The following is an 18293-nucleotide window of genomic DNA, read 5'->3' as shown; positions in this document are numbered from 1 at the left end:
GTAAGCTTAAATTTTTGTTTGTGTTGTTGTATTGTTGCTGTTTTTTTGTGCGTCCTTTGTATTATTATGGTTATAAATGCGCAGTAGCATGTGTTTTATGTAACAACACTGGGTCAAATCAAGCTTAAGTTATGTTTTAAGTTATGCATGTTTTGTTTAACTAATAACAAGGTATATATGTTGGAAAAACAACCTAGTCAGACAAAGCTGTTGCCCATGTTCAGAATCTTGGTTTGGAGCTTATATGCTCCAGGGCTGGAACTAAAGTCTTCAAACACAAGCTCACGTTCTTTAAGCGGCATTTGTAAACAGTAGTGCATTAATGAAAAAGGTTATAAACAAGGCAGAGCGGGTTTCCACACAAGCCGTCAGCTTGTCTGCTTTTGGGAGTGATTGCCATGACCAGGTGGAGAAGTCCGAAATAACATGTTAACACTGCTCAGCTATTTTCAACACAGAGATGAGACTGGGACTAGTGGTTTGGATTTGGCCTGTGGCTTTGTCAGAGTATTCCATGTCCTGGAAATATAAATATCGATTTGATGTAAACAAGTTTTGCAACCATTTTTAACTGTATGTATATTTTGGGTGGAAAAAAACAATGCTGCAGTGTTATTGATTGTCTCTCTGGGATGGCCTTGGATGGAAATATCCCGCTGTAGGAGTGTATCTTTGGTCTGTGTCCCACAGAGAGGGGGTTGGGGGTTTGACCGGGCAGCGAGCCAGCTCATGGGGCTAAGTGTTTTGTGTGAAACGCAGAGCAGAAGCTTGAAGAGCGGTGATTTATCTCTTAAACCACCCTTAAACCGGCATTGAAGCCACTGCTACCAGTGTTATACTGTGGAGGAATTCCAGAGCAGAATGGTATGTGGAGCTGGTTAAGTGTCATGGAAACGAGTCACCTGGGTGGCTTCTTTGCCTTGTCGCATCTCACTGCCCTGGCTGCCAAGTGACAAGTGAAAATAGGGGTCTGCCACTGTCATTTATCATTGTTTGAATATTTTTTGAATATTTTACCCAGTATTTGTTTCAAAATGCTGTTGGTTCCAGTCAGTTTAAAACATGGATTTCCAGCCACATATCCTAGACTTCCTGCGTTTGTCCCCCAATCTCTGTAGCTTACACAATGATGTTTGATGATCACCTTTTCTGGCCATTGAAGGCCATCCTGTTCCATTGTTTGCTGATCTAGAGTCCCAAATACTATCTGTGTTCGACCCAGAAAATCAGTGAGTCAAGGTGTCGCTTGGTTTTATACAGAGCTGCTCTGACTTATGACCAGGTTTAACGTCATATACAGCATGACTTTCCATGTTTTCAGCAATGCATGAGATGAGTACCGTGTTCTAAGTTCAGTTTTGTTCTCCGACACCTTCTAAAGAAATGGTAGGTTTCTGATGTGTTATCCCAGCTACTAAGTTTATGGAAGTTTAAAAAAGGTTTGCAACTATTTATGAGTCAATTATTGTACCGAGTGAAACATTAAATTGATAGACACCATTGATCAATTGATGGACACACAGTGAAGGTTTCCAGATGAAGAGGAAGTTTTTGTTCTTTTTTTTGGGAGGGAGAATGTTATGCCTTTGCACTTCTGCAAAATGCTTCCCTTTTTTATAACACTCAAGCTATGACTCTCTGTGTTTTAACTTCTTCGTGACCCTAAATGACTAGCCTTTTAGATGCTTATCTCCTGACTACTGTGATCGAAAGGAACAAAGCTGAAGATGTCTTCATTATATTCCTTTTGCTGGTTTGGTTGTTGGAAAAATAACTTCCCACAGTATTCATACAATCTTGACTACGTCTGTTCTTCACTAGACAATTAAGACGAAATCCCAAGATGTATATTAACATTCTGGGGTGTGTGCATTTCCATATGTGGCATCGACATGTTATTATCACTTTCAGTGAAACCTTAATAATTGACCCAAATTGCAAAGACGAAAATAACGAGGGTCGAACAGCGAAACAAAAATGCTGTGACTTCTGAGTTAAAATTTCTCCTTTGAAATAAATGGAAATTCTGTTAACTGATTGTGGACCCCCAAAACACTGCAGTTGTTTTGTCGACATGAGGATGACTGAAGATAAACTTAAAGTGAGTGCTATACCTTGACAAGAAGTGCGGCTTGAATCTTCGCAACAGATGTTAATGTTACTAAAAAAATTGAAGACTTAAAGCTGCAAACAGTGTGGAGAACTCAGACCTGCTCACTTGTTCTCAGTCACCTCCACATTTTAACCTCAAAATAAAACTGAATGCTGTGATGTTACAAACAACCCCCGCCAGTCACCGCATTGACTAATGGATTGTAATATTATACGACAGGAGACGATAATATCTTGATCTTGAAACACAATCAATTGCTGACATCATCTGAAGTGCCTCTCCTTATACTGTATGAGGTATTAAAGCAGAGGTGATTCACTCTTGGGTCGGGAAACATGTAGTCAAGACAGTGTGCCAGGAAGGACTGCTGTTGCCATAAGCTTGTGCCAAGAAATGGGCCAGAAACTTGATAAGAAGTCTACGTGACATGGACCTATGGTTCTATCTCGAAGTACAGTCCATGTAGAACAGCATACTTGAGTACATAAATCTCTCGACAGAAGCCTTGGATGGCATTGAGGTTGAAGTCTGGAACAACCTCACTTTTAATTGATCAGTGGCACATTTTTGGATAAGTGGCTAAAGAAAGGAATCATTTGTGTTGGTCATCTAAGACCATACGTTCCCTACTCTGACAGGGTTTTACTGTTGCAAGTTGATTTCTGGAAAGTAATTCTTTGAACGACCGCTACCATTCCTGGGTTGAAATCTTCCTCTCAGGAATGGTTTGGTGAAAGAATTGGCTCATGTCATGTGGAAACTATTCGTCTTTGTGGTACAGGCCAAGTGTGGCCTGCATTTCTGCTACAGTGAAGAAGCCCCTCGGACTAAGGACATCTACATGTGTCTCATTAGTATTATTTATCACATGGGCCTCTCATGGGAGGAGGGGGCAGCGAAAGTAAGTGGGAGCACTTTGAGGATCACATCTTCCGTCATGGTCTCAGAGGGCACCCTGATTCATTGCTTTTGTCTCAAATGAGCGGGTCCTTTGAAAGAGGCGGGGAGGGGCCCTGGACAGACAGACACTGTTTTGTATTCTCCTTCAGTCGTGTCAGGCGTCTCGGATATGTCCTACACCAGGGTTCGTTTGAAGGGTATGCAATGTCAAGGGGTTACTGGTTTCCTCTGTGCGGAGGGAGAGAATTGAGTTATGTGGTCGGGTTGAGAGACTTATTGAGGGTGAACGAGAAGAACAGCACAGAAACAAAATGAATTGGTGTGCTACCTTTCAAGATATTAGAAAGGAGGCGTGTTTGACTGAGATCATCAGAATACAAAAACAGATGCTTGTGAGTCTTTCTTTCTTTTAATTGTGTTTGTGGGAACAAAGTGTTAAAAGAATGACAATAGGATGGCAGTGTCACAAAGTACACAAATATGACTGTGGGATTATCCTGACTAAATTACTTTAAAGGTCATCCGTACGTCTTTGCACTTTTCAGACAAACGTCCTTTGCTGATAAGGTGACTTATCACTTATATATAGACTTATAAGGTGTAGTGCAACCAATCATTCTTTGCACACTCCTGGACTGAACTGAACTAGCTAAGAGCTAATGTGAGTATCAGCACAGATCTCGTCTTAATAGGTATAAAATTACTGGTGGATCATAAGAGTACTGTTCTTGAGATATTAGTGACGTCCAGGTTTTCCCTACTTGAAGAGTCTCCCGACCCTAAGGTACATCGCGTCGTGTCACGTTATCAAATGAAAGCTGTGTTGTAAGGTTTTGCGTGTATTAATAGGAGAAAATGTCATACCAACTGGGAGCGTAACAAAATATATATCCAGTCAAACATTGCAATACTTGATTCCGCGATACTGTGTCAATATTTTTGCTGAAATATCGCAATACTTGATTGTGTGAAAATGTCTTTGTTGTTGTTGATACTTGCAGGTGCAAGTTAATATAAATACTTGGCGCTTGTGCTGTATTAATGTTTTCTTTTTTATTTTGTTTGGTTGACTGATAGTGTAGGTGGACCCACATCATCACAACAGTAAACTTGTTTTCATGCACATGATATGATACTTCATCATCTGATTTCCCCCCTTAAATGATGGCTCTTATTACATTATATTGTTGAATTAACAGTATTGCAATGTATTCAAAAGTATCTTATCACCACTCCTGTATCGGGATACATATTGTATTGCAAAATACCAATACACAGCTGTGATGCTAACGCATCTGGTTGAAACCAGGGATTTGCTCAGAACTGCTGGACCGTCATGCCGCTAAGGTGGAATTTGAACAGTGCCAGACAAGGGTGTGTGATGTTGAAAGACTTTAATGTTTGAAGATGTGTCCAAGGACATCAACAGGGGAGAACAGAGCATGATTCCTCCTCACAGCTGGTGTAGCAAGTCTTTCCTTGAGTCAAACCAACAGGCTATGCAAACTAAGCTGTATTTGGCGGACAAATTTCAGAATGCATTTTTAGAAGAATAATGGAGCTTGATTTGTCTCAAGAACCACAAACTATGCAAGTGGGCTTGAGAACATTTGGAGGGGAGAAAAGACCTACTCAGCAGAGGCAGGGAACATTTGTGAGATCCTTACCTTCCCTCAGAGTTGGACGTGGTGCACCGCCCTTTCCTGTTTTTCCTTCTTTTCCATTCCTTTTTTTTTTACACGTCTGGAGGAGAACAACCATCCAGATTCCTATAAAGAGAACCGCAATTCCTTGCCAGAACAAGCGCCTTACTTGTGCTTCATTTGCTCTCCACCTCCCTGACTTGGCTGCTGGTTATTCATGAAAGCGCTTTCTGGAGTTGGGAGCTTCCAGGAACTTTTAATTCAACTTCATTATAAGGAGTGAACATCCACTCCTCCATCGCTGAAGTGTGTGAGGCTCATGTTAAGCTGCAGCTTTTGTTCCGCTTCAGTTGATGGTATATTGTGGAGATGTTTCCCTTCTCTTATGATTAATGAGATGGAGTGATGGGAAAAAGAGGTAACTCCTCATGTTATCATCGAGCTAAGATAACATCCAATTCCAACTTGGATTATTGTGAATGACATTCCTGTGAACTCAATGTGAAAACTGCAAGCAATATATTTTATATAAATGATATAAGCTAAGTGTTTCTGTTTGGTTTCATAATTGTGATATGAGCTTTGAGGCATTTTGACATTTCACTTGCAGCCAACTTCATAGGGGATGCTTTGGCTCAGTTGCATTTGTAACCGCATCATTAATCGCTACAAATTTAGTATCTGTGTAATAAATAGGGCCCCCTGAATAAGCAACATCATGGGTGTCCTGGCTCAGGTTTCCCAAAGTTCACTGGGATTGTTGCAGGCTTCCACCCTTGTCCGGGTGAACTCAGTCTCTGAGGAATGCCAGAGAAGCGTAGCCAATTTTAGTCATGCACACCACACTGTCTGCCATCGCTCACCGTCTCCTGCCAAATGATAGGGCATGAGACAGTCCTCGCTTTTGAACAGGGCTCAGGTGTGTTTGGGAAGTCATGATAGCTGTGTGAGTCACAGTTCTGAAGCTGTCAGATGACAGGTCTGCCTCGGAATAGATGCATGACCGCTGACTTCACATTCCATGCATAGAAGATCACAGAAAAAAAATGTTTGGAGGTTTTCCATTTGGACACTTCTTCGTCCTTTTGATACAATGGAGATCAGGCTTTTCGCTTGTCATTTGAGACAGGTTGTTCCAAATTTGCTTTAGGTAACATGAGAATTGCTGAGACCCATTCCAATTTTTCATGGAACCCAGTATGATGGCACTCCGATAGTGGCACTGTACAGGCATCAATTTTTAGGCGTCCTGCTGAAAAAAAACAATTTGTCATAATTTTCAGTTTTGGGACACCCTGACATCTCTTACGACATGAAAGATGACATGAAGAAAAGTTGCACCGTATATTGTGAAAATGTGGTGCCCGATGATTTTCCATGTCAAAAACTATGCGACATCAAGTTGCAAGTAGGGCTGCACTGATCGATTGTCTGGCCGATTTATCGGTCATGATTTGTCATCATGATCAAACGACAATAATAGGTCAATTCTAATTCTTATTTTTATACTTTTTATACCGTCAACAAAAAATGACAACTGAGTTGCAGCTCGCGACATGTGTAGTGTGTACCCACAGACTCAAATGCAATGCTAAAGCTAGACGGAGCGCTACCAAGAGGCTAACGGCTAATTCCGCACCTGGACTCCTGACACTTATTCTCTGGACATGAGGACAACATTGTGGTCTTTAACAAGCGATGAGTGAAGATTACATTGTGGGTTTGATCTGTTCTTAGTTTAGTTAAAAGGGAATAAAACATATTTATTTTATAATAAGCACTTTGCCTTTTTTATTGTTTGTTATTTATTTGCTTTAAAAGTGATTTTTGTGTGTGACTTAGTTGAGAAGAAAAAAAGAAAAAAATGGCAAAAATTGGTATCGGCCCAAAAAAAAAAACCTAGCTGCAAAAGACCGTGGCTGCAAGTGTTTTGCTCGAATTGCTTGTGTTTTCTCACCTGTTCACCTGTACACTGTAAAAGGTCCCAAAATAGCAGCAACAAACAGACACTGCAACTAAGACCCACATTGGTATTACTGATATAAATGAGAACTGAACCACAACCGGCCAAGTTGGCATGTTCCTCTACCATACGTCGTTTGATCATAAGTCGACTAATTGTTATGTTAGTCGGTGACTAGTTGAGTACCAAAATATTCCTTAGTTGGGGCCCTCGATGTATGTGGCATACAAAACTGAGGCTTGATTTGGAAGCTATGAATGAATAAGGTACCTTGGGTTAGGGAGCTATGACAGTGTGAGGTTGCCCCCTGTGTTTATCTCATGTGGACAACGTACACACACCCATATACAGCCGTGGAGATCTAATCTGGGAGTCTGTTAGACAGGCAGTCTGCGTGTCTGTATAAACGGACACTGACACACACACACACACACACACACACACACACACACACACACGGACTCAGGAATGCATCAGTCAACACCGTGTCCACTGAACGTCAGAGCTTTTTATTAGTGCAGTGTGGCGGAATGTGGACTTTTAATGAAGCCTCTATGAATAGCCGGTAGCAGACACTGTCCTGATAACAGGAGCAGCAAGTTCAAATGATTCATTGAACGCTAGCAAACGCTACGCTATTTGGGCTGCTTACAACCAGGTTGTTTTTGAACTGCTGTGAGGGACTGTTGCTGCTTGAAATAGGCAGCCAATAGCAGGCCTTTTGCTTCTGTCATCCCAGGATCTACTAGCTAAACCCTGTCCGTTGTTAGCCGGCCTGGACGTTTACGCATGGGTCAACAGATTTGACGGTTTTGCTTCCTCAGCTGTCACTCATTAGTACAGCTCTAGATAAGTGAGAGCTGGCGTGTTCTCAGACATTCCACTGCCTCAAATCAAACACACTTTTCTGTCTATCCTTTTTTGGATTCTGGGTTACAGCTGTGTAGTACCAAGAAATTGACAAAACGATATATCAGGATATTTGCATACAGTAGCCATTATTTAAGGGAAAAATATTTGGTGCTACAGAAAACTTGCAATATCAATCTCTGTGCATTAAAACTGCACTCATGTTATATTTAGTTATATTTCACAGCAGTGGTGGAACAAATAAGTACCAGGCTGGTGCGGTGGGGTATAGACCTGGGTACAACCCCACAAAATTTTTACCCAAAAATATGACCTCACAACAATCTAGATGCTACTCACACTCACACAGTGACAGTGCAGCGAATCCGTCTGCCGATCCATCTTTCGTTCTTTTGCGCTGTCAGAGTTGGAGGGCCTGAATCGCTGTGATGTACTTCTGAATGTGTCCAATTTCTGCAGTTTTTCTTTTTCTTTCTTACTCCTCTCCTTCCCTTTGGGCTTTGCCACCCCAATTTTATGTTTCTACATTCCATTCCTGTTTTGCCTCATCAGTAAAACATAGAGACAGTTTCAAGAATCCTGAATGACAGAAAATATACCTTTAATTCCATTTTTCATGAGAACATCCTACAGCAATTTCAACATCCTTATGTGAGACTACATTTTTGTCTGTATCCAGTTTTTTTGGTCATTAAAAATATTGTAGAATAACTTCTCTCTTGCGTGGTGGGTTATGAAGGGAGATAAATTTGTACAACAGGTTTGTTCCAAAGGTATCTGAGGAGTATAGACTGATTCTTGCGTGGCGTGTCTGGCCAACATATCAACGTCAAGTCTTTGCTACCCTTTGAATGTCGCGGGTGCTGGTCTTATTACTAGAGATCCGACCACTGGCTATACTGGTTAGCGTAATTCGATCATTGTCTATTACCAGGAGCTGAAGGCGGATGTCGCATGGCTGAATTTCTGCTGCAGACCAGCCTTAATACAAGGCAAAAACACAAATATGCAGCTATCTGATAAGTGTCCATCTGGTGTTCTTTAAATACTGATGCAGCATTATGCCATCAAATATAGCAATGCTATTTCTAAAGCTAGTACATATGGCAATCGTTGCTGTGACCCTGCTTGTAGGACAGGTTCCATTCTCTAGAGTGGATTCCAGTCTGGCTGAAAGGTCCCCTTGCAAACAGCAGATCGATATCCTCGATTAGAGGAGATGCTATTTACAGTCGACGGTTTTGGGAAAAGTGAGGCAATCCATACGTTTTTATGTGTGACAGTGGCCTGAGCCTATCAGCTTCCTGTTGCCCTGTGACCCACTGGAAATAGCCAGCTCCCTGTCATGAGATAATTTATGGGCTCCAATTATAACTGAAGCATTTAGAGATTTAATCTGTCATCTGTGAGACATTCCCCAGCCCATCGCCGCCCCCTTTGTCCAGGAAGTGATGAATCAAGCATTCAGACGAGCCAGCATAACAGCGGCTTTTGTCAAAATGATATCAACACAAAAGCTTATTGATTCTGTTGTGTCACTCGCAGGCCTGATGATTGCTTGTTCTTACAGATGGACCTGAAGCTGCTGCTGATATCAACACTGTTGGGAGTCTACTGCTACGCTCAGAAAGGTAAGGTTGCTGTCTGCTGCCTTTATGTGGCTGTCGGTTGCTTGTTACATTTGCTGTGAGGTAAACACAAGTTCAGAAATGAGGCAGCCATTTTCTCAAAGGGCTCTCCTTATACACTCAAATGACAGTGCACACGACTGATCCAGTAGCTAACACGCTGAACACTGTGACGCCATCAAAGTCCCAAACTGAAAATAGAACAGTCAGAAACTGCTTTAACATATACGTTTCCTGCAGGATTTCATTCGCTCTTGTTGTGGAAGCAGCGTCATCAAAAACCGCTGCTTCGCCTCGGCAGAATGGAAACGACTGAAATATTCCATCACTGTCTCCAATTACGATAGAGCCTCAGTGTTCCAGATGAACTGACGTGTAAACACAGAGGGGCTTAAAGCGCTGCGCCCACTGACTCGGCCTCCTCTTCTGCTCTCTCTTTGTTTTCCATGCAGAGGGCAATGAGTGCATCAACGCCAACGCCAAATACTGCGGGGAGTGCATCCAGGCCGGAGCCAAGTGCGGCTGGTGTACAGACCCGGTACGTGAATCACAGACGTCAGCAACCCAAGTTAAAACCTTGACAATTCACTGTAGCGTCATGGATTGTTTTATCTTCACATCTACGTTGTTTGCTCTGATTAAATCCTCAGTTTCTTGTGATTTAAAATGAAAGGGTTTTGCCATGATCAGTAATTAGTATTAAAATTATTATTTTTTTATTTACTATACCTTAATTATTGCACATATGTTGCTTATGTTACCTTGTATTTAGGTCCCCATAAGTGCACTTTTTTGTCTTCATTTTTACTTCATATTTTTCCTCTATTATTGTTATTCTTATTTCACCTCATGTATTAGGGCTGTTAATGTGTTTGCTAGCAGAATAAGTAAGTATTTAAATGGAACCTCAAGGTTGGTTGGAAACAAACTAACTGAAAAGTTATTTGTTTTTTTTTGGGATGTAGGTTCATTTGGATTTGTAGATGTTGTAAAAGATTCCCCCATTTATTTTCAATGATGAAAGGCACATCTGATCATGTGACCAGCTCTGGATTGAAGGTTTTCTTTTTCACTTCGTGAGGCCTCTTCTTCACATCGCATGTGTGTTTGTGGTGGAATCATTAGATGTAAAGCTTTTTTCTAATTTAGTCTGAAAATCAGATTTTTTTTTGTATGACCGTTATTTGACTGAATATTTTTTGTTGCAACATTAGGACTTCCTGGAACGAGGGGAGACTGTGTCCACCAGATGTGACGAACTGCAGTCCCTGAAGAACCGAGGCTGCAATGAGAACATGATCGAGAACCCACGGGGAGAACGCAAGACACTCAAGGACAAAAAGGTGACCAACCGCCAAAAGGGAGCCGAGAAACTGAAACCAGAAGAGATCACTCAGATCCAACCTCAGAAAATCAGCCTCAAACTGCGATCTGGTGAGTAGCTTCTGACGTCAGTCACAACTTCACATGGATATTTGACACTGACATGGTCTACGCAGGCGAGCCCCAGTCTTTCAACCTCACGTTCAAACGGGCAGAAGACTACCCCATCGACCTTTACTATTTGATGGACCTCTCATACTCCATGAAGGACGACCTGGAGAACGTGAAGAACCTGGGCACTAGTTTAATGCTGGAGATGGAGAAGATCACATCTGACTTTCGGATAGGTAAGAGCAGCTGCTGACGTCCCTTCTCTGATGTTTTCATGCAGTGAAAGAATGGATGCACAAGATTTAGGGATGACCTTTATATTTAGCTGGTCAGGATCATCCATACTGTCTTGTCGACTGCCATCCAAACTTTATTCGTCATTGGATTTGGATTTTTTATTTTTTTGCAATATGTTACTTATTCACAGTCGCGTATGAACTGAGCTATATGCTGTATTAGTGTTGAAGCGCGTGACCCATCAGTTTTGTGTATCTAGACTACGACAGTGTATGTTTGGACTCCTACCTTCTAATGGCTTTACACTATCCCGATTAGCATTTAATGTAAAAAGTAAACATTTTGAAAGCTATTGTACGCCACATTAAACATTGATATCCACAAAAACATGCGCATTGTGAATGAGTCAACTCTAGAAAATATGTCCTTTGTTAGTGATGTCATGCTGTGCATGGTTCATAGTTGTCAATGCAGTTTAGTACCTCAGCAGATTGACCTACTTTTTTAAATGCATCTAGAAAGGCGAGTGGGACGTTTATGTAATTTATTATATCAACATAACGTCTGTGTCATCCCCACTTAAAGGATGTGATGGGGTCTATCGACCGTACAATGCTCATATGGACATATGACGCAGTCGTATTTTACTGCACCCACTCAAAAGAATGTTCCACCTCCCAAGATGAAGTGAACTCTCTTTGACCTGTACAAATATACTGGACCTTTGAGAGTTCACTGACCTCTCGATTGGGTCATTTTACCTTATCAAAAAATGCATTCCTTTGGATTTTCCTTTAAGGTTTTGGTTCTTTTGTGGAGAAAACCGTGATGCCCTACATCAGCACGACCCCAGCTAAGCTGTTGAACCCTTGCACGGGCGATCAGAACTGCACCAGCCCCTTCAGCTACAAGAACGTCCTGAAACTTACCAGTGACGGTAAAAAGTTCAACACGCTGGTGGGCCAGCAGCACATCTCTGGAAACCTGGATTCCCCTGAGGGAGGGTTCGACGCCATCATGCAAGTGGCTGTGTGTGGGGTAAGAAAAAACACTCCCCCTTTGTTATGCAGTTTAGTTCCGCTCCTCTTGCTCGGAGGGATACAACAGCAATAAACACATTTATACGCTGCAGTAGATTGTTTTATGACTAGTTGGTGTTTATGAGATTTATTAGGACACAGCGATAATCTGCAGTATTCCTCCAGCTCTCCATTACCCTCTGAGATCTAAGTGGAAGCAGATATTTCCCTCAATTCCCTTTTAACAACATCTCCATGCTTCAGGAGCAAATCGGATGGAGGAATGTGACTCGTCTGCTGGTTTTCTCCACCGACGCCGGCTTCCACTTTGCAGGCGATGGCAAACTTGGAGGCATCGTGCTGCCCAACGATGGCAAGTGTCACCTGGAGAACAACATGTACACCATGAGCCACTATTATGTGAGTAGGAGTCTGACTGTCTCCTGCATATCTGTGAGCGACTCTTCTCATTTCCTCTTGCTTTCCATAGGACTACCCTTCTATTGCTCACCTGGTTCAGAAGCTGAGTGACAACAACATTCAGACCATATTTGCGGTGACAGAGGAGTTCCAGCCAGTTTACCAGGTGGGTGGTTTTGTTAAGGAAACTTACTGATGGAAGGGCCAGAACTGTTCTGTTCTGAAGTTCAACTACAGGCGCTTGAATTATGTCTGAAGAGGAGTGTTTTTGGAACATTTGTTTTGTATCGCACAAAAATCAGAATCAACTTCTCAATAGAAAATTATTCACCAAAGTAGATATGTTACTTCATGGCAATGCATAGCCCTTGCAAGCTGCTCCCCCTGCAGTACTGGAGGAAGTACTGCATGAACAAGCCCTTCTCTACGTCTACAGAGTAAATCAGCAGGTTTTTGGAGGCCAACTGTAGCGTAGCAATTCTCTGAGGCTTACAGTAACCCTTGTTGGATAATAATTTCACTTATTTCTTAACACATTTTTTTGTATTATACAGTCAGCGATAGCAGTGCTTCAAATTCAGTCAGTGCTGTGTGGAATGTTGTACTTGGTTGCCATTGTTGTTATATAATTGCTGCTTATCTTCCTCATACTTTCATCGCCTGTTTTCGCTTGTGTACATTTTGAAGATCCTCCACTGTTTTCAAAATAAATGTGCCCGGGTCGATGCATCTGTTGTGAGTTTGCAGTGTCTTGGAGCTCTGATTGTTTCCTCCTGCTCTGAGCTCCATCTGACTCTGATCAGCGTCCTTTCATTACGCTGCCTCACAGTAGCTTTACCATGCTTCAGAACCATAACAATCTCATAATAACGGGGTTGGAATCAGTGTTCAGCCGCCGAATAACGGAAAGAAATATATTGCACAGCTCCTGACGGCTGGTGATGGAATTCTTGTGACATGTTTTAAGAACTTCACATGACCCCCACAGGAGCTGAAAAATCTGATACCAAAGTCAGCGGTCGGCACGCTCTCCGCCAACTCCAGCAACGTGATCAACCTCATTATTGACGCTTACAACGTAAGTCCTCTCACAGTCAGCGTCTTGGAACCGTCTTATCTCTTTGTAAACACTTCATCCAAGCGTCGGGGCTTGATGTCAACAAACCTGGCATTCCATTGCAGGAAATCACAACATTCATTTTGCTATCTCCATTCTTTTGGGCAGTCTCTCTCTTCTGAGGTGATTTTGGAGAACAGCAAGCTTCCAGAGGGAGTGACCATCTCATATACTTCCCGCTGTAAGAACGGATTGGTGAGCGAAGGAGAAAATGGACGGAAGTGCTCCAATATCTCTATTGGGGATAAGGTGAGAGACGGAATGAGATTTTGTGTTTCTGAATTTTTTTTTTTTGTTATCAATAAGTTCAACTTTTAAGATGTTTATTTAACCGACGCCGTCTTTTCTGTTGACAAATTCATTTGTTTGTTCATACAAAGCAGATAAGTATAATTTAGAGAGGCCAACGACATGGTTTGTACTGCAAGCACATGGTGACCTGTTGGACACAAAAGAGTCAGCGGATGACAATCTGTGGGGGTGGCTTGAAAGGGAGACAGTCTACTGCAACCCATTGGGTTAAATTCCTTTGTGAGAGTGAAAGCTGGGGTCAGTAGGCCGAAATGACCCCAAGATTTCTGAGCGACTCCTTCACTGAGGATTAAATTAGTCTTTGATGTCTTTAAGCATCAGCTTCAGATCTGTCTGTTCTTTGACTTGGATCATGCACAGCATAACATGCTACTCATCACTTCTGCGTCACATTTTCTAGGACAAAGTAGGTCATATAATTAGTTTAGCATTAATTCCAATCCTGTCATACATATTATTATGTTCGAGCGCCACATCATTGATTATTAAAGCCATTAATGAGAAAAAAAAGAGCTTTCCCTTGGTTCAACGTTGGAGGGAAACAGTTTTTATTTAAACAAATCACAGTGATACGCTTCACCTTTAAAGAGCAGGTCACCCTAATGTATGTATCCCATCTCTGGTTATTGAAACTGATGATGCTTTATTGCATTAAGAGGAAATATGGACGCTACCATCAGGGTCTGTAACTGCCAGCCGCTGTCTGACTGAAACCCTCCCCGTGTTTATGTGTGCAATACGTCTTCCAGAAGGCCACATGAGATCAAAGCTCCTCCCTAAAGGTCGACATCGAAAGCCGACCTCTGAAGTCTCCTACTGTATTAGTCTACTAGTTTCAAATGTATACTTCTAGCCCAAGTCTAGTTATAAAGTCTTGTGTGTTTAATGACACTTTAATAACACTTGTTTTTGTTTTCATCTATAAAAATAATAATTCATTCAATTCATTTCAGTATTTTTTTTTTGTACTTTTAGGTAACGTTTTCCATCAGTGTGACGTCTCAGGGCTGCCCAAAACAAGGCAAGCCTGAGACGATAACAATCAAGCCGCTCGGATTCACCGAAGAGGTGGAGATCACCCTGAACTTCATCTGTGAGTGTGAGTGTCACAAGGACGGCGTGAAGGACAGCGAGGTCTGCTTCTTTGGTAATGGGACCTTCGAATGTGGCGCCTGCAAGTGAGTTCCGGCTCTGGCGTGACAACTGGAGTTCAAGTTAAAGCGATAGGTGCTCATACGTCTTTCATTTTCAGGTGTAATGAAGGGCGAGTGGGCCAGTTATGTGAGTGCAGCAGTAATGACGTCGCCACTGAGGATATGGACCGAACCTGCCGCAAAGACAACGGTACCGACGTCTGCAGCAACAATGGAGAGTGTGTGTGTGGCAACTGTGAATGTAAAGTGAGGGATAACCCGGAGGAGAGGTACAGCGGTCAGTACTGCGAGTGCGACAACTTCAACTGTGACCGCTCTGGAAACAAACTGTGCGGAGGTGAGCAGCAAGTCAACGCAGCTCTATGTAACAAAACAAGAAGTGAGCGGAGGTTTTGTCTTGAAGGTCACGGCCGCTGCGACTGCAGGGTGTGTGTCTGCGACGAGAACTGGACCGGAAGTGCCTGTGACTGCTCTTTGGACGTCAGCACGTGTATGGCCAGCAACCAGGCCATTTGTAACGGCAGAGGAGTCTGCGAATGTGGCACTTGTAAGTGCACTGACCCCAAGTTTCAAGGCCCGACCTGCGAAACATGCCCCACCTGTCCTGGAGTGTGTTCTGAACTCAAGTAAGTGTTGTCCACTCGTCTTTCTCTCATTTGGAAGAATTTGTTTCTTTTCATTTAATGCAAATAAAACTTTTGTTTCTTCATGTGAAATGATTATTTTGGTTGAACAAAATAAGAAGATGCCCTCATGGTTGATTGACTGAATATGATTGAATAGAAAAAAAAACAGATGATCAAAAAGACTGACAGCAACGAAAGTAGATTGAAAACATACATACAGAATCATAAAAACAATACCCCTACTGCTATTCATACAGGGAGTGACAGATGTGATGACAGAAGTCACCCGGTAAAGATCAAAGGAGGACAACCATTGGTGTTCATGGATGTGGTGGAGTATAGAATACAGTAGATATTTGTCATTGGAAGAAGTACAACAAAATTAAAGTACAAAGCAGTTTGTGAGATAAAACATCAGCTGACATACTGCTGCTGCTGAAACTGTGTGCGGCGCCATGTTACTGTGGAAATGGAGGATCTGACTATCTGGCAGCCCTGATAGGAAATGCTGAAAGACAAAGAACAATATATTGTATTCATTTGTATCTTTTTTCAGATGGATAAGATTCATATCTTAGTTTTATCATGACCTCTCTGGCCAGTGATACATTTAATGAATCTCCTCTGTTCCTTTAAAAATATTTAGTTTTTGCCCTGGATTAAAAAGAAGTTGGTTTTTTTTTCCTCCTCTGTTTTTATTTTTATATTTAAGAAAGTTTGTTTATTTATTTTGCTCTGCAATATTTTTTTTCTTTCTCATATAATATAACGTGGTCTTTAGGATATTTTTAAAGTATTGTTCTAGTACTTTTTCTAGTATTCCTTTGTACTATTGAAGTTCATGCTGCATAATTCCCCACGAGTAGAATCAGAATGTTCTGTGGACCATCTACTGAAAATAGGCTTAGAGTAAAGCTATTTTTGTTGGAGACCAACTGTGGAACATTAGACACTGAGGTTATATAAGTATGCAAAACATTTCCTTCACTAACTCCAGTCCTCAGAATAGAAGGACAAATGCATCACTCCAGATGAAACTAAACCACATTTTATGTTAAATATTAGAATTAATGGCACATTTCAAATAGCTCAGTCTTTATATGTATATTTGATTAGCTCACCGAGGAATTAAGAGTGAAGAATTTCTCGCTTCCAAAACAGTGAATGAATACTCTCATTGTCATCATCAGAAGTCATGTGTGGGTTTATTACAGGGTCTATAGAGGTGTGTGTGTGTGTGACTCACGGGTCTGAGCTGTGATTGAGGTTTGACCTCTGTGACAGTTTAAGCTTTTGTTACAGTTGTCATATTGTTTATTTCAAGATGAAGTTGCCTGCAGGCCATTCAGATGTGGAAGGTTTAAGGCTTTCAGCTGAGCTGAGCTCATGCTTCAAGCTTGCTGCATTGTCCATAGATGACAATTACTGACGTGAAACCAGTTTCCACATTCTCACCCATTAATACAGCACCTCAAGATGTTGCTGGGAAGACACACAAAGTTCACTGCCAAATTTGGCTACTTGTATGATCCATCTAGAGTTACTTCCAAACCAACATGGAGCTCTGTTGAGAACTGTTGAGTGATCAGTACATGTGATTTAGGCTCTGCTAAAGTCATTTACAAAGCAGACATAAGAAGAGTTGGTGGACTGAAAATCACTGTAAATAGCACAGTAACTGCGATTGAATTGCAAGAAAAATGTTTAGATTAGGTAATGCACTGCATGTTCTGGCTACATCCTCACACACAAATTTCACAAATTACTGAAGACACTTGAGTAGCTTTATTGTTCGTATGTGGGTGACCGAGTGGCCACACGCCGTGACCACCACCTCTCACATGTGGCAGCTGGGATTGGTGCCAGCAACCCTGGTAAAGCAGAAGTTGACAGTCAGTTCATACATAAAGCAACAGAGCAGGAAGTGCCCGACTTTGCTTGTATGGCAAGCTTCTCTGTGAGATTGGGTCCGACCCAGTCCACTATGAAGCTAGCATTTGAATACGATGGAATATGAACTACAATCTTGATTCACCTCACATTTCCAACTTTATTTATATTTCAAATTTATTAGCTGAATTCCCCAAGAAAGGCAGAAGTTTCTATTAAATGTGTCTGGGAGACAGACGCTGGCATCAAAGGAAACTTCTTAGGCCCCATTGGGACAGTCCTTGAAAGTGATCCTTTGCTTTTCATTTTCTTTTTTTGTTTCCTCCACTTAAGAACAAGACATGAAAGCACTGCACAAGTACATTTTGTGTATGTTTTCAAGCACATTTCTGCCATAATCAACTGTACTGTAGTTGCTCTCACTGGTGTAACTTTAGTGCTAATTATGAATGAATTTAAATTTACTTTCCTTGTTCTGAATTTGGTTTCGAATATGAAGAAACAAAAAAGGCACTTAATTGTTGATGTTCGATAATGAATTCAGCAAGAACAATTTTTAGACCAAAATTGCTTTAAAACTAGTGCATGAAGTAGTGACACGATAGAGATTGTTTGTCATACTAACTAATGTGATTCAAGCTGAGCACGATTCTGTGCTGTGTCCAGAAACTGTGTCATCTGCCGGGCGTTCGGGACCGGGATGACTAAGGAGAAGTGTGAGGAAGAGTGCAGCCACTTCAAACTGATCAAGGTGAAGGACCGGGAAAAGCTGCCCCAACCCAACGACGACGTCTACCCTGTGATGCACTGCAAGGAGCGCGACGCCAATGACTGCTGGGTCTACTACACCTACGCCGTGAAGAACAACACAGAGAAGGTGGTCCACGTGGTGGAAAACCTGGGTGAGCTAACTAACCTGGGGAGGAATGTGTTTTGGATTCTGGAAAACTGAAGCCATTTGTATGCA

The 18293-nt window shown here is 41.8% G+C and overlaps 1 protein-coding gene across 3 annotated transcripts in view; it reads left to right on the top strand.

Moving 5' to 3' along the window:
* itgb1a (integrin, beta 1a) overlaps window positions 1-18293 on the top strand; it is a 30357-nt gene that overhangs the window by 7786 nt on the left and 4278 nt on the right. The window contains exons 1-14 of one of the 3 annotated variants that reach the window (XM_053859202.1): window positions 3570-3674; window positions 9060-9120; window positions 9570-9655; window positions 10332-10551; window positions 10617-10787; window positions 11588-11826; window positions 12072-12227; window positions 12298-12393; window positions 13216-13305; window positions 13453-13593; window positions 14632-14834; window positions 14909-15147; window positions 15214-15436; window positions 17993-18228. In XM_053859202.1, the coding sequence (XP_053715177.1) occupies window positions 9060-9120; window positions 9570-9655; window positions 10332-10551; window positions 10617-10787; window positions 11588-11826; window positions 12072-12227; window positions 12298-12393; window positions 13216-13305; window positions 13453-13593; window positions 14632-14834; window positions 14909-15147; window positions 15214-15436; window positions 17993-18228 (2161 nt within the window). In that variant the 5' untranslated portion in view covers window positions 3570-3674. Of the gene's footprint in view, window positions 1-3569; window positions 3798-9059; window positions 9121-9569; window positions 9656-10331; window positions 10552-10616; window positions 10788-11587; window positions 11827-12071; window positions 12228-12297; window positions 12394-13215; window positions 13306-13452; window positions 13594-14631; window positions 14835-14908; window positions 15148-15213; window positions 15437-17992; window positions 18229-18293 lie in introns of those variants that run through there. The other 2 variants (XM_053859203.1, XM_053859201.1) reach the window with 2 other exon arrangements.

The sequence above is a fragment of the Synchiropus splendidus genome, chromosome 3 (assembly GCF_027744825.2).
Source record: "Synchiropus splendidus isolate RoL2022-P1 chromosome 3, RoL_Sspl_1.0, whole genome shotgun sequence".
Taxonomy (NCBI): Eukaryota; Metazoa; Chordata; class Actinopteri; order Syngnathiformes; family Callionymidae; genus Synchiropus; species Synchiropus splendidus.
The sequence above is the reverse complement of the archived record's forward strand: the minus strand, read 5'-3'. Positions and strand labels throughout refer to the sequence as shown.